Source organism: Anopheles darlingi, chromosome X (genome assembly GCF_943734745.1).
Source record: "Anopheles darlingi chromosome X, idAnoDarlMG_H_01, whole genome shotgun sequence".
Lineage (NCBI taxonomy): Eukaryota > Metazoa > Arthropoda > Insecta > Diptera > Culicidae > Anopheles > Anopheles darlingi.
In genome coordinates this window covers 8,261,702-8,275,054 of record NC_064873.1, presented here as the reverse complement: position 1 = coordinate 8,275,054, position 13,353 = coordinate 8,261,702, and the positions used below count along the sequence as shown (strand labels likewise).

General features: G+C 49.0%; 2 protein-coding genes across 7 annotated transcripts in view; one reads left to right on the top strand and one right to left on the bottom strand.

Annotated features, from left to right (window-relative positions):
• LOC125957579 (cytoplasmic dynein 1 intermediate chain) overlaps window positions 1-5,198 on the bottom strand; it is an 8,925-nt gene extending 3,727 nt beyond the window's left edge. For 2 of the 6 annotated variants that reach the window (XM_049690375.1, XM_049690402.1), the window contains exons 1-6: window positions 4,824-5,132; window positions 4,027-4,217; window positions 3,772-3,918; window positions 3,569-3,690; window positions 2,558-2,578; window positions 719-766 (exon numbers count right to left, since the gene is read on the bottom strand). In XM_049690375.1, coding sequence (XP_049546332.1) covers window positions 719-766; window positions 2,558-2,578; window positions 3,569-3,690; window positions 3,772-3,918; window positions 4,027-4,172 — 484 coding nt within the window. In that variant the 5' untranslated portion in view covers window positions 4,173-4,217; window positions 4,824-5,132. The other 4 variants (XM_049690382.1, XM_049690391.1, XM_049690421.1 and 1 more) reach the window with 4 other exon arrangements.
• A 1,627-nt stretch (window positions 5,199-6,825) lies between these two features.
• Window positions 6,826-11,303, top strand: LOC125959044 (dynein axonemal intermediate chain 3). Its single transcript, XM_049691778.1, has 6 exons — window positions 6,826-7,019; window positions 7,090-8,359; window positions 8,492-8,996; window positions 9,057-9,470; window positions 10,039-10,766; window positions 10,806-11,303. Exons 1-6 carry the CDS (start codon window positions 6,826-6,828, stop codon window positions 11,301-11,303), a joined length of 3,609 nt encoding a protein of 1,202 aa, XP_049547735.1.
• Window positions 11,304-13,353: the final 2,050 nt, after the last annotated feature.

Sequence of the window (13,353 nt, the reverse complement as noted above, 5' to 3'; positions counted from 1 at the left end):
GGCAATTATTTATAGAAAAACTATTATTTTAATGTTTTTGTATTGTTGTTTTGCTGAGAACTGACAAATCGTATGCACATCATTACAGAAGACAGTCGTTGCGTTTCGAAAATGCTAAGTACAAATGATCGTTTGTGCAATGTCGGATGAGATCTTGTTCCGATAGCACGCTCGAAACGGAGCGAAGCGTGACAATACTTTCAAACAGTGAGTAAACAAAATAATTGTTATGCAGCAAGTGTACACTCTGGCTCCTTCCTTTAGCCACACCTTGATCGTTTCGTGCGCAGTTAAATACTAGCACAAATTCTACATACACAAAATCACGTGAATCCGTCAACGCTAGGCTTCGTTTTAAGCCTTAAAATATAAGTGCTACGATAAACGAATAAACAAATTACGAACCTCACATTTAATGCATTAGAAGCGAAACAGGTATGTTTCCTAACGTTGACGGACACGCATATGTTGTTTAGTCATGGGAGGCATAGTTAATGTAAACAACATCAACAAAATATAAGATAAACCAAAGCAAGGTGCGGCTGTTGGAAGTACTCTAGGTGTAAGTATTAAAATAGTTTCTGAACATTTGAAAAGAGATAAAGAAATCTATTAACAATATGATTGCCTATGTGGCAGATAAAATGTCTAATGAAAACGAGAATAAAAACGGCAAATTTGCTAGAAAAATAGTTTGTTTGTTAAGGCAAAAACCTACCTGTAAACTCATCCTCCCATTCTAAACCGGGGTTAAGATTGTATTCATCTTGAAATGGGAAAAAAGTCTAACTTTAACTGGTTTGTTTCGTTTTGGAAAGAAAAGAGCTGTGTTTTTTTAAGAAAATATTTGGTTGAATTGAACATTTCATCTTATCCTTCCAGTAGCTAACATAGTATGCAACAGAAAAAAAAAACTTCATGTGTAATGAAATATTCGCATCGTACATCCATCTATGGCGTCTTTATAATTAAAATCAAATTTAGAAAAAAAAATCTGTAAAAGTGCAGTCGCAAATATGAGAGTGCTGATAGGGTAACGTAATCAAAATTAAAAATGAAACATAAAAAGAACGCAGCCACATGAACGGTTACGACGCATCACCAAAAAAGAAATAGCCAACGATAACGGGAGGTTTTGTGGTATAAATTTCATTGGGGCATAATCAAGACCTATAGGCAAACGAATGTTATGTTGCACATCCAATTTGATGGAGTGAGGGAATATTGTAAAATGAAAATGTTGAATCTATCTCTAGGTTCTGACATTAGTAATACAGCTCTCTCCGTTCAAACATCTACAGTTGAGTTCAACAGTGTAGCCAAAAGCTAAGATGTGACGTTCGTTAACAGATTTACCAGATGCGGCGTGTTACCATACGGATGGAGTTGATGTATAGCTACTATGTATGAGTACAAGTTCTTACTAAAAGTCTACCACCTTCTAACAGAACTCCGAAAAGCACCCTTTACTGCTGCAGCATGAGTTTAGCTTTCCTAACTCTTCAATGTATTATGCATAATGTTTTGTATGCGCACTGTATAATTCAGCGGAATCATTCAGCTCAATGTAAATACAATGTATGTTCTTACGTGAAATAGCTTGATATGAGTATTTATACAAGAGGTTCAATAATTGCCACGACAAGTTGGCTCTTCTTTAATGAGAAATAAACACAACAGCAAAAAATGGAATGTTATGCATAAAGAGCGGGGATCTTGGCTGCGTTCTTTGAGTAGAATATAAACTAGAATAGAAACAAATTTGATAGGTTTGCGTGGAGAGAGGTCTGATAGCTGTAAATGGTATTATTTTTATCAAACAGAACTAAAGTGAAATAAAACATCGCATGCACTTTACTGCGAGAGAGAATAAAAACAAATATCTTCTACCAATTTCAACTTAAACGATTATAACATAGGTACTCGGGTGCGTTATCCTGTCAGAAAATTGCCGTAGAATCTCTATTGGGAATGTGTGATTTATGTAAAGAATTATATGGACACAATCACAAACCAACAAATGGTAAATGATGCCCGAAATGACAAAAACAAATTAGTTAATTAGTTCAATAGATAAATTAAGAAAATCATTAAATGGGTGGAGAAACGAAGAATATAACGTAATTGATTGCCTCTTTAATTCATATAAAGTTCTTCTCTTTACGGGAATGGTAAAGCAAATAGGGGAAATATAGAAGCATCACGAGAATGTAGATTTAGTAAAAATAGAGAAACTTAAATAAAAAGGAACAAGAAATTGACACAACTTAGAGATGGGAAGTACACGTAATAGATCATTGGATATAGAAGAGTGAAAAGATGAATAACAGAGGAACAGAGTAAGGAAGAGAGTAACAAAAATACGTACGAGTGAAACAAAACTTCCAATAAGAGACAAGCAAACAAAACAAAAAGAAGATAATCGACGATTGTTTCATCGTTACCATCAGAGAAGCATTGATTTACTCGTAGCTATAAAATGTAAATGAGGTTCTTCTTAGGGCTATTTCAGTCCACTCTATGTCTAAAATCCTAAAAATTGAAACGAAGTACTCACCGTAATAGTCGGTTGCGTGAGCTGCGACAATCGAAACACCATTGCCCGTATGCCGACGAAAATGGTACAATCGGCCAGGCCAAATCATTCGACGAAATATTGGGCAATTAAAAGAAAAAGGAAAAGTTACATTAGTACTATTCGACAAGATATAGCGCAAAACGTTGTCCTATTGTTGAAAATGAAAATGAAACATCGATCTATAATACAAGCATAAACCGCATAGGGAACATGTCAGGCCAGGTAAGATAATTCGCAGTGGAAACGATAATCCAAAACAAAAAAAAAACATTGAAGCCAAGAACCATTAAGGATTGGCAGGAGTAACTGAACATATTGAAAACAAAAGAAACAAAAAAGCGTACAGAAGGAGTGAATACAAATAGCATCGAAACGGTACTGGAGTCTTGTATTCGATCATATTAGAGAGCTCATTTACTACCAAGAAGAATGGCAACACGATACATTGCCCATGGTACATCGATTTCATGCTTTACCTTTACGGGGTCTCCACCAATCCTCCATATATCCTGATAGAGGTGAGGAATGGCAAGAAAAAACTGTATTTGTTATATTAATTCAATAGATGTTCTTCGCGTGAATGATAAAAGTAGATAGGAATAAACGAGTTAACAAAAGCACATCAAATGACAAGTATAAACCATCTTCATTCTGCCAACACAGCTCCGTCTGTGTCTGAGACAAAAAGTAATGCTATGTGAGAACGCAACGCTATGCTAAGGGATAAAAACAAATTCGCATAGTGCGAAGAGTACGGGGACTTGAAATTTTCCACAGCTGCTCCAGTGGAGAGTGCAGGACAATGCATCTGCGGCTATAGATTGAGCAAGATACCAACAAAACAATGTTTGCGAACTCGTTGCTGGCTAACGAACGGAAGAAGATCAGGTAAGGTAGCCATTCGGATCAATTGTCGCACCTCAGCTGTAGGAGGAGCGGCATTTGCTGCGGTAGAACTAAATGTTAGAGAAAAAAAATTGGAACACTTACCATCGCGAAGACCGCCAGAGCTGTTGGTTTGTGTTTGTTTGGAATAGGAGACTGTTTCCTTCGGCGGAATGTTGGTCGCCTGCACGGACACCAGACATAAGTTGACTGGCTTTTTACGGTTGCTGTAAGCGCGTTTGTATTTAAAGGATGATTTAGTAGTATGAACATCGGTACATGGTTCAGTCATTCCGGTGCGCCCTCACCTGCTTCCATTGGTGCTGATCTGTAGGCTAGCATCAGGGGTATGCGTTGCGGAATGATCAGACGTGGCTGAGTTGACCGAAGATAGTGACGACAGCACCTCCGTTACCGGAGTTACACCGAGCGATGAGAGCATTTCATCTAGATCTCTGCCCGGAGCGAAGCACAAGCCAGTTGAAGAAAAATTAAAAGAGAGAGAGAGAGTACATTAATCGATATGCACACACCAGATATATAAAAACATTTCGGCTACGTACTTTCTGGGACCGAATTCTGCGGTTCCCACTTTCCCAGACGCTTCCTGTAGATCCTTCTGCTCCTTCTCCTTTCGTCGGCGATCTTTCTCATCACGCAGCGCCTGCAGTTTGGCCTTCTTCCGTTCTAGCTCCGCTTTTCGATCCATCTTGGAAAGTTTCGTAAATTGCTCTAGCTTCTCCAGCTTTCACAGCTGTCTCGACGGATATGGTCAAATATACAGCGAGAAGAAAAACCGGAAAAGGAACGCACCAAAGTACACAGAAAACGTTAATAGTTAAGCGATGGTGAGGGATTGTCGCAGACAGAAGTAGACGGCAAGTGTTATAGGCAAGCTGCACAGTGTTGGTTGGAAAGGTTAGCCAAAATGACGTCATTGGTGACGACTTGAAAAACGGTCCGCGCGTTTCAGCTGAAAGAGGTGAGCGTAGTAGGCGGAAGGTGCAGAAAGCGATTGGTGGACAAAATCTTGAGGCAGGTGGTTTGTGTGAAAGCTATTGCGAGCGAAAGGGTGAGGGGGGAGGGAGGTTGTTGTTTTTTGTTTGGCTTCAAAACTCACGTTTTCTTAACCTTTCGAGGAAGCAAAAAGAATGGATGGAACCGCACGAGGCGGAACAAAATTTGGGTTAAGGAGATCGGTAAAATTGACCAGCCCAGCCGGCCACCTACCAACTGTTTTTCTTATTTTTTCTCACTCTCTCTCTCTCTCTCTTTCTTTCCGCTTCACACTGAGCGGATAGGAATTCTGGTAGTTTTGCGTGGTGCCACCCACAGTTATTTAGTGCTCGAACAGCCTCACCGTTCTATCCGGGGGATGCAGGGGAAGAATGGGTTAATGTTACTTGGATCTTTAGTGCTCGGTCATAGGCGACGTGGAGTACACAACCCAGAAGATGGGAGGCGACGACACAAGACACGACACAAAATGGAGAGGGCTATCACCAGGAGGACTAGATGGGAAGATGCCGTTCACTGTTTCACTGGATGTAGCTGGAAGGAGGCACGGTGGGAGTTACACTGATTAACGGCGAACGTCCCGACACAGATGCTGGTTAGTGGCTATCGATTACGGTAGATTAGATCGAATCAGCTAAAATCTATTACGATGATAATGATTCTCTTACGAGAGCTGGTAAAAGTCCGTGTTTCGTCGTCGCCGATCGGAATGAGAAAGACGGCGCAGGCGTCAATCGTCGATTGGATACCTCTACGTCAAACGTCCCGTTTATACCATACCGTTCGCTTCGCTATGTGCGTCAGGTTTGACAGTACCGTTTGAATTTGTTTGCATCTCACTGAACCAGCTAGGCTCCGGCCAAGGTACTTTAAAAAGACAGGTAGCATCTTAACCGCTTTGACAGGTCACCATTTTGAATTTGTTTGACATTCATAGGAGGGCACTTTTATAAACAAAACCACGTGAGTTTCAAGAAGAAGAAGAAGAAGATGTGGGCAAGTTTGGTGGTTTTATCAAGGAAAGTACCTGATTTCACTCTTTTTCGAATGTTTAAATGATTCATCTCTCGATTTAAGATCATTCGAGCGACCGAGTTGTGTTTTACAGCGAGTGAGCACGGTCCAGGAACGCTAGCTAGCTCTTGTTCTAGGCCGGGTGGCAAGACCTACGGACCGATACCATATTGAAACTATTGAAAGAATTTTGGGAATATTTGCATAAACTTCAACTTTCCTGCCACTTTTCGTGAATTTTAACTGTCGTAATACCACGGAAAAGCGAAAACAGCTCCGAAAAGAGCGTTCCCGAAGTAAACATCCCACCATCCCGTGAATGTCAAACTCTGAAGTTTTTTCTAAAATACGATCGGGGATTTGTTCTGGATAAAGCTACCTGTCTTTTTAAAGTACCTTGGCTCCGGCCCCAGGCAACAGTTTTGGAGGAGAGAGAGAGAGCCAAAAACCCACTGGGCACCCCATTGCCTGAAGGTATATGCAACCGGGTCTGTTAACGCTTAACCGACCCGTCGCCAAAACAATTTCAGAACCACTCTTTCTCACGATGGAATCATCTGGAGGCTATCGAGATATCAAAGAAAAATAAAGGGTACGAGGCCATTACATTTTCATTGTCGATTGGATAGCTTCTGCGCATGATGCATCGATTTCATATTGTGTTTAAGTTTCCGGCACATTCGATGAGCTATTTAACCGCTTTTGTTTTAAATATACTAAACCCCTAAAATTATGCAAATGACACCGTGCTTAACGAAACGACCCCATTAACAGAAGGTATATGCAACTGGGTCTCTTAAGCTTAGCATACCCGCCACCAGGCGGTGAAAAGTGCCATCCCTTTGTACATCCGCCACGCTACGTCTACGCACATTTCGCTCGCTTACTCTCGGAAGAACACCGGTATTCCGGAGAAAAACGGATACTACAAAACCAATATGAAATCAATATTCGGTCTTTCAGATTTCACCAATCAGATTTCTACCTCACCAATTTATTGGTAGAAAAGTTTTAAAGAACGGACGACGAGCCGCATAGAGCCGTCGAAGCTAGAACAATGTGTTGATTTTGCTACACTATACCTTATATTTATCGTGGTGTGATCGCGTGTCGAACAAACCTCGCGGAAACACCACTACTTTCACAAAAGGATGACCGCACGGGTGCAGCTTACGATTCGGTTTTACCATAGAAACCGAAACAAACAAGGGCGCCATTCAGGGCATTCTGGCTGGTGCGAGAGGACCAACAGTCTTGCTACGCTTTTGCCACCGAAAAACCACTGCAGCAGCTGCTGCTGCTGCTGCTGCTCGGTGCAGTGGTGAACAGTGATGGCCCAGCTAAAGGCCGGTGTCAGCAGCTCGGATGCGAAGGCATCCGAACGGGGCGGCGATCTGGCGGCGACAGCCAAAACCAGCTTCGACTGCTCGGAGGACGAGGAGGTGGCTTTGATATTCAATTTCGAGGAAAAGGATGCCCGCCAGAAGCTAGCCAGCTTCCCCAAGTGCTCCCGGCTGGTGATCAGGTATATGGGTAGCGCCTGGAGATACGCCCCCACCCGGCAGCTTTTGACACCCTCGCCTATTTCCCCGCAGTCCCGATTTGCAGGCCGAGCTCGGCATGGAGGTGGGTTCGAGCGTAAGCGTGGAGCATCCGTGGCGCGAGATCAAGAAGGAGCTGCTGGAGGACCATCTGCCGGGCAAGACGAAGGTGCAACGGCAGCTGAAGGACCGGCTGAAAGAGCTGGAACCGGGCCGGTTGGTGCTGGTCGGCTACCTGCCAGAGCAGGGCACCGACGATGACGACCTGTTCGCGGTGTTCACGGACGCGGCGGAGATGCGGGATGCCCGCGAGCTAATCCGGCGGCTCGAGCTGACCGAGCGGCTGCGGGCGGCTGCCGCCATGCGGAAGCGTGCCCGCCGCTGGGTATCGCGCGGTAGCGAGCGCGAAGTCGAATGCTACATACCGCTCCGGCGGACCAACGTGGTGAACGTCGAGTCGCAGAGCATCTTCGCGGTGCAACGGAACGGTCGATCGTACCGGTTCGGCATGCGGTTGGTAGCGGACGCCCGGGACGGTTACGTCGAGCTAGTGCCGCGAACGGTCTTCCAAAACATCGTGCGCAAATCGGTCGACTTTGGTGTGCAGCTGCGCCCGCAAAAGATGCACCAGCACCAGCAAACCGATCCGACCTTTCCGACCAACGCCTGGTCCCAGTATCTGTACGAGCTGAGCAGCGAGCCGCCACCGGTATCAGCGGTAGCAGCGCTACCGTACGCTCCACCCGATGGAGGAACTGTCACGACGGCTACGACGGCCACGACGACGACGACAATGGCGATGGAGCTGCCCGATGCGTTACGTGGCAGCGGTCACGTGGAGCAGCTGCTGAAAACGCTCGAGTTCAACCAGATCGACATGTACCGGAACGACTATCCGATCATTTCGCGCCACAAGGCGATACCGAAGTACGAGACGCCCGTGGTCGAGGAGACGATGTGCTTTATGGATCGGGCGACCTGCGCCAACCGGCAGGTGGCGGCCATCGAGTGGCACCCGACCCTACCCGGTACGTTCGTCGCCTCCTACGTGCAGCAGATCGCGGCCAGTACCGCTAGTGTCGCGGCCAGCGCTGGCACGGGAGGCCGCAAGGATCCGGTCAATCGGCTGGTGTTCGAGAAGTGTCCGGTGCTGGCGTGGAACGTGGAGGAGTCGCTCGTGCCCAAGCTGTGGCTTGAGTCGCCGCGCGAAGTGACCGCACTCTCGTTCTGCCCGTACGATGGGCGGCTGCTGGTGGGTGGTTTGTCCAGCGGTCAGCTCACGCTCTGGCAGCTAACCGATGGCGAACTGGAGCACCTGGGACCGGTTAGTGTAGGCAGCAGTAGCAGCAGTAGCAGCAGCAGCAGCAAACCGGCCTCACACAACGCTAACCCTCCTCATCATCATCATCCGCCACATCATCATCATCACCATCATCATCATCACCAGCATCACCAGCATCACCAGCACCAGCGTAGTGGGGAACGCTCCTACCGGGGCGAGATCAAGGCCATCCTGGGCAACGCGGGACCGAAATCCGCCGGCCGGCGTACCCGATCCGGCCCGACCGGTGTACCCGGAGTGGATCCGGGTGCAACGGGCGAACCGTGGCACGTGCAGCCGGCCGCTATCAGTGCCCTCGAGTGGTCCGCACGCAAACCGATCACCGTGATCCGCTGGTTGCCCCAGAACTTCCACTGCACCAACACGGGCCAGCTACGGCCGTCCGGCGACGACCGGCTGCCGGCCCGCTTCCTGCTTACGGCCGCCCTCGACGGTACGGTGTGCCTCTGGGATCTGGACGCGGCCAGCTCGGCGGTTGGCAGAAAGGCCGGTGCCGAGGTAGCGCCGGAGACCGGAGGGGTGGGAAACCACCCGCAGCACACCCAGACGTTCCACCCGACGTACCGGATCCGGTGCGAGCAGCCGATCGTCGAGCTGGCGTTCGACGATGCGCTGCCGGGCACCGGAACCGGGACGGGACCGGGGCTCGGAATGGTGGTGGCGGCAGCGGCGGCGACAGCGACAGCGTCAGGACCACCAATGACGGTAACGGCGACGGCGGAGGTGCCTGGTGTCTGCCGTCAGTCCTTCATCGCTGGCACCGCCCTCGGTGGGCTGTTCTGGGGCAAATGGGACGGCTACGAGTTCGATCAGGGTGCAACCGTCAACGAGGAGCCGGTACGGGACCGGGACCCGTTCGCACCGATCCACGACGGTCCGGTGGTGGCCATCGCCCGCAGCACCTTCCTCCACGACGTCCTGCTGACGGCCGGCGGTACCGTGCTGGCGCTCTGGACCACCGACTCCCGCCAGTCGCCGGTGTTCTGGCGCCGCAAACCCTCCCCCGTCACCGCCTGTGCCTGGAGTCTCGACCGGCCGTCCGTCTTCTTTCTGGGCCACGCCAGTGGCGACTTCGAGATCTGGGATCTGCAAAGTATGGCTAAACACGGCGTTCCATCGTTGGCATGCGACCCAACGGAAAAAAACGCCTTTGAAACACTCCCCTTCTTGCTCTTTTTCTGTCTTTCTTTCTTTCTTTCTTTAGTAAAACACACAAATCGAATCGAATGTTACCGAGTTGCATAATTTTGGGGATTAAACTGTTTGGCAATTTTTGCTGGAAGTATAGGGAGGGGTTAGGGGGGGAGGGGAGGGTGGAAGGGATGTACCAGGTACGTAATAGCTCCCTTTCTGCTTTACTACCCTCCCCCTTTTTTTGTCGACGCTTTCTGAAGTGTTTGGCATCGGCTTCATCGATTATTTTTAACAACTAAAAATCCAATTATAAATCCCTTAAATTATGCAATTCGTTAGAGCCCTATCTTTTCTTCTTTTACTCCTTTTCTCCTTTTATCTCTCTCTCACTTTCTCTCTCTCTCTCTCTCTCTCTCTCTCTCTCTCTCTCTCTCTCTCTCTCTCTCTTTATCTCTCTCACTTTCTCTCTCTTTCTCTCTCTCCAACACGCTCTGTTGCTTTCCCTGTCTGTCTGGACTGACTGTCAGTTCGTACATCGACGGCATGCGTAGCGCTGAATCTCGGCGCGAACGTGTTGTCGATCATCACGCAGCATCCACCGTACCGGGCCGGTGGTACCGGTGACCGGCACCAGCTGGCGGTGGCCGACGGGAACAGCAACGTGCGGCTCGTGACGCTACCGGGTGCGTTCGCGGAAGCGCTACCGGCCGAGCGGAAGCGCTTCCGGCAGCTGATCCGTACCGAGCTGGCGCGGAAACACGAGCAGGCGGCGTGGGTGCAGCGCTACTACGAGCAGAACCGGGAGCGCATCGAGGCGAAGCTGCGGGCGGAACGGGAAGCGCGCGAGCTGGCCGAGCGCCAGGAGGTGGAACAGCAGGAGCATGACGATTTCCTTCGGCGGCAGGCGATCGAGGAGGCGAAGAAGAAGGCGGTCCGGGATGCGACGAAGCGGATGGATTTGGGGCGGCGGCTCGAGGGGCGCTATCGGGCCCGCTACTACCGGGCCCTCATCCGGACGATGATGGTCCGTCGGCACCTTAGCCCGGACCTGCTGGCCAAACAGATGCAACCGGAGCACGAGCGGCGCCGGTACGACGTGCTGAAACGGGCCGCCATCGCTGACAGTGTGGCCGCCTCACCGGGCGACTATCGGCGCGTGCAGGGGACGCTTGCGCTCGCTCACTGGCAACCGCCGCTACCGGCCGTCAGTGCCCATCCACCGGCAACCCTGCCAGAACCAGGCCGGACGGCCGACGTCACGGGCGACGGTGGTGCGCGGTTTCGCACCGAGGAGGAGCTCGGTGACTATCCGCGCGTCAGCTGGGAGGCGAGTGAGGTGCTGCGCAACTTCCGGCTACCGCTCGAGCTGGACAGCTTCGCCAACATCGTGGTGAAGGGCAGTGCCCGACGGGAGCTGGTACTGGCCGAGGTGAACGGCAACCGGGACCATCTGCAGGCGTTCCTGCAGAAGCGGGCGCAACGGCGGGCTGATGCAGGTGGCGGCGGTGGTGAGACCGATTTTGGTGGTGCTCGAGGAGGAGGAGCTCACCACCCCGGTGGCACCGATACCGAAAGCACCGTTACTAACGGCAGTCCCGATGGGGGCCGGCCACCGGGGGTTAAGGCGGGACCGGCCGTCGGGTTGCAGCGGGCACGCTCGGTAACGTTCATTGACGACGTGCCGATTGGCACCGCAGCAGGACAGCCACTGGCAACGACCACGACCACGACGACGACGACCACGACGACGAGTGAATCATCCAATCCGGCCGGTGAGCCACAGCGACAATAACCGATTTCCGATCCCAATCTCGGTCAGATCGATCTTACCCTTACCCTTGCCAGCTCACGTACGCACGCACGTACATCGGCCTGAGAGGCCCGTTAGTGTTCAGCTCCGCGTGTAGCTAGTATTCGGAACACGTCGCGGTCATCGCGGTCATCGCGGTTCTGTAGGGACTCCAGTCCGTATGGTAGTTAGTGTGCGCAATTGCACAATCGACATCGTCATCGCACAGGGTTTAGGTATAACGGTGTTCCAGACACAACACAACAACAACAACAACAGCACACAGAGACTGCCGTCTGTGAGAGAGTACTGATGGTGATTCTGCACCGCAGTAGGACTCCTACTCTCTAGCGGACATAGGTCCGAGAATTTCGGACGTACCACGAAGAACACGATGAAGGAGGAGTGACAGTACACCTAGAGCAGTCATCTTGGGGGGTTTTTTTTTTACCGATCTTCTGGAGACGTACACGTGCTAGGTAGCGAATTTTTGCACTGCTGGCTGGCGGTTGTAGCGGTGTTTCGTTTTTTTTTGTAGCCCAACATTAAAGAGTGTGCCAGACACAAACAATTTAGCTGATGTGCGTCTCCATTCTACACGAATCCGAAGAACAGCGCTGTATTTCAGACTCATTAGTTCATCTATCTTCGTATTCTTATCTGAATAGTTTTGCCGCGACTATTCGCTTGATATTATGGTGCCCCAAAAGTGAACGTTACTCTACATTGCACTAGTAATTCGTTGGCCTCGTTAAACAATACAATCGATAATCGATGGACGCTAGTCAGCTTCGTTCCGAACACTCTGATTCGATCTCCGACACTGGAGATACGAGACGAAAGAACACTAAGCGAGTTGCCATAATTCGTCCCCAAACATAACGTTTGTAGTAAAAAAAAAGAGACCAACTTTGAATGATGGTAAGAAAAAAACTCAGACAGATAATTGAGATCTGTAAACTGCATTTGGAAGTTAATTTTATCAGTTTACTTGAAAAAAAAAATTGAAACCTCTATCAGTTGAACTGTAATAGTGATGGCGAAAATAGTGAAGCTATTCCGTGCTGACATTTGCGCAATTTAAAGAAAGGTAGTCCGCCGCAACGGAAATGGGCATCATATGTTACTTTAGAGATTCCCGGGACTTCTGTTTCGGCTTCTACAGCATCTTGGCACTAATGGACAACAGTTAGAGCATCGAGAGGTGGCTCGGTTCCGTACGGCCGACGCTTTGAGCGCCAAGAAGCTCCAAACGATGCTGAAGAGGAACACCGACAGAAAAAAGGCTACACTGCTGCGTGCGATTGTCCGGTAGGTCGGTACAACTAACCAAAACGTGCAGAAGTACCAGACGAACATAGACTTACATGTTAGAAGGCAGAAATATCGTCCGCTGATTTTGGAGCATCAGGTAATGTCATAGCGGCAGCAGCTTGACAAGATCGTCAACCCGATTTTCCCGGTAAATCGCCTCGTGGCGGTGGTGATGAACCGCGAGGCCTATCTCATCCAGGATCACATCCATTGGAAAGTCACTTTTTATTTTACTTCCTGTACGAAGAAAGTGAGCTCCGGAGTGTCGTCCACACAACACACCAACTTCCACAAAAAGGTAATGGCCATGAAATGGGATTTTTAGAATAAAATGTGCCTTCTGGGAGATGCGCCGTTCACCAAGGAACACTGTAAGAAGGAAAACCCACAGATCTGGCCGGGTCTGGTACTCGAAGCGATCGTCGGATGAGGTGTAGTTGTTAATATCGATATGGTAGCCATGTCGATGAACCCGCTCAACGTCCACCAGCTCGTAGCATCTTTTTGGTGAAAACGGAGAAGAAATTGATCGAAAAAGCACAGAAATAACTGAAAAACAAACTGCGCAAACGTGTTTACGACCTTCATGTCGAAAAATCCAGCTAACCACTATAAAGGGTGCTCGGAATGGCGCAATCAGAATTTTGTGTGAAAAGTGATAAAATTACCTTCCAAATTTGCAGCTCCCAATCGCAGTTTACAGCTCCCCTTCCAAATGCAGTTTATCTCATTACCTTCC

Coding starts and splice junctions, on each gene's coding strand:
- LOC125959044 (XM_049691778.1), top strand. CDS start 6,826: ATGGCCCAGCTAAAGGCCGGTGTCAGCAGCTCGGATGCGAAGGCATCC. Junction 7,020..7,089: donor TGCTCCCGGCTGGTGATCAG/GTATATGGGTAG, acceptor ATTTCCCCGCAG/TCCCGATTTGCAGGCCGAGC. Junction 9,471..10,038: donor CGAGATCTGGGATCTGCAAA/GTATGGCTAAAC, acceptor ACTGACTGTCAG/TTCGTACATCGACGGCATGC.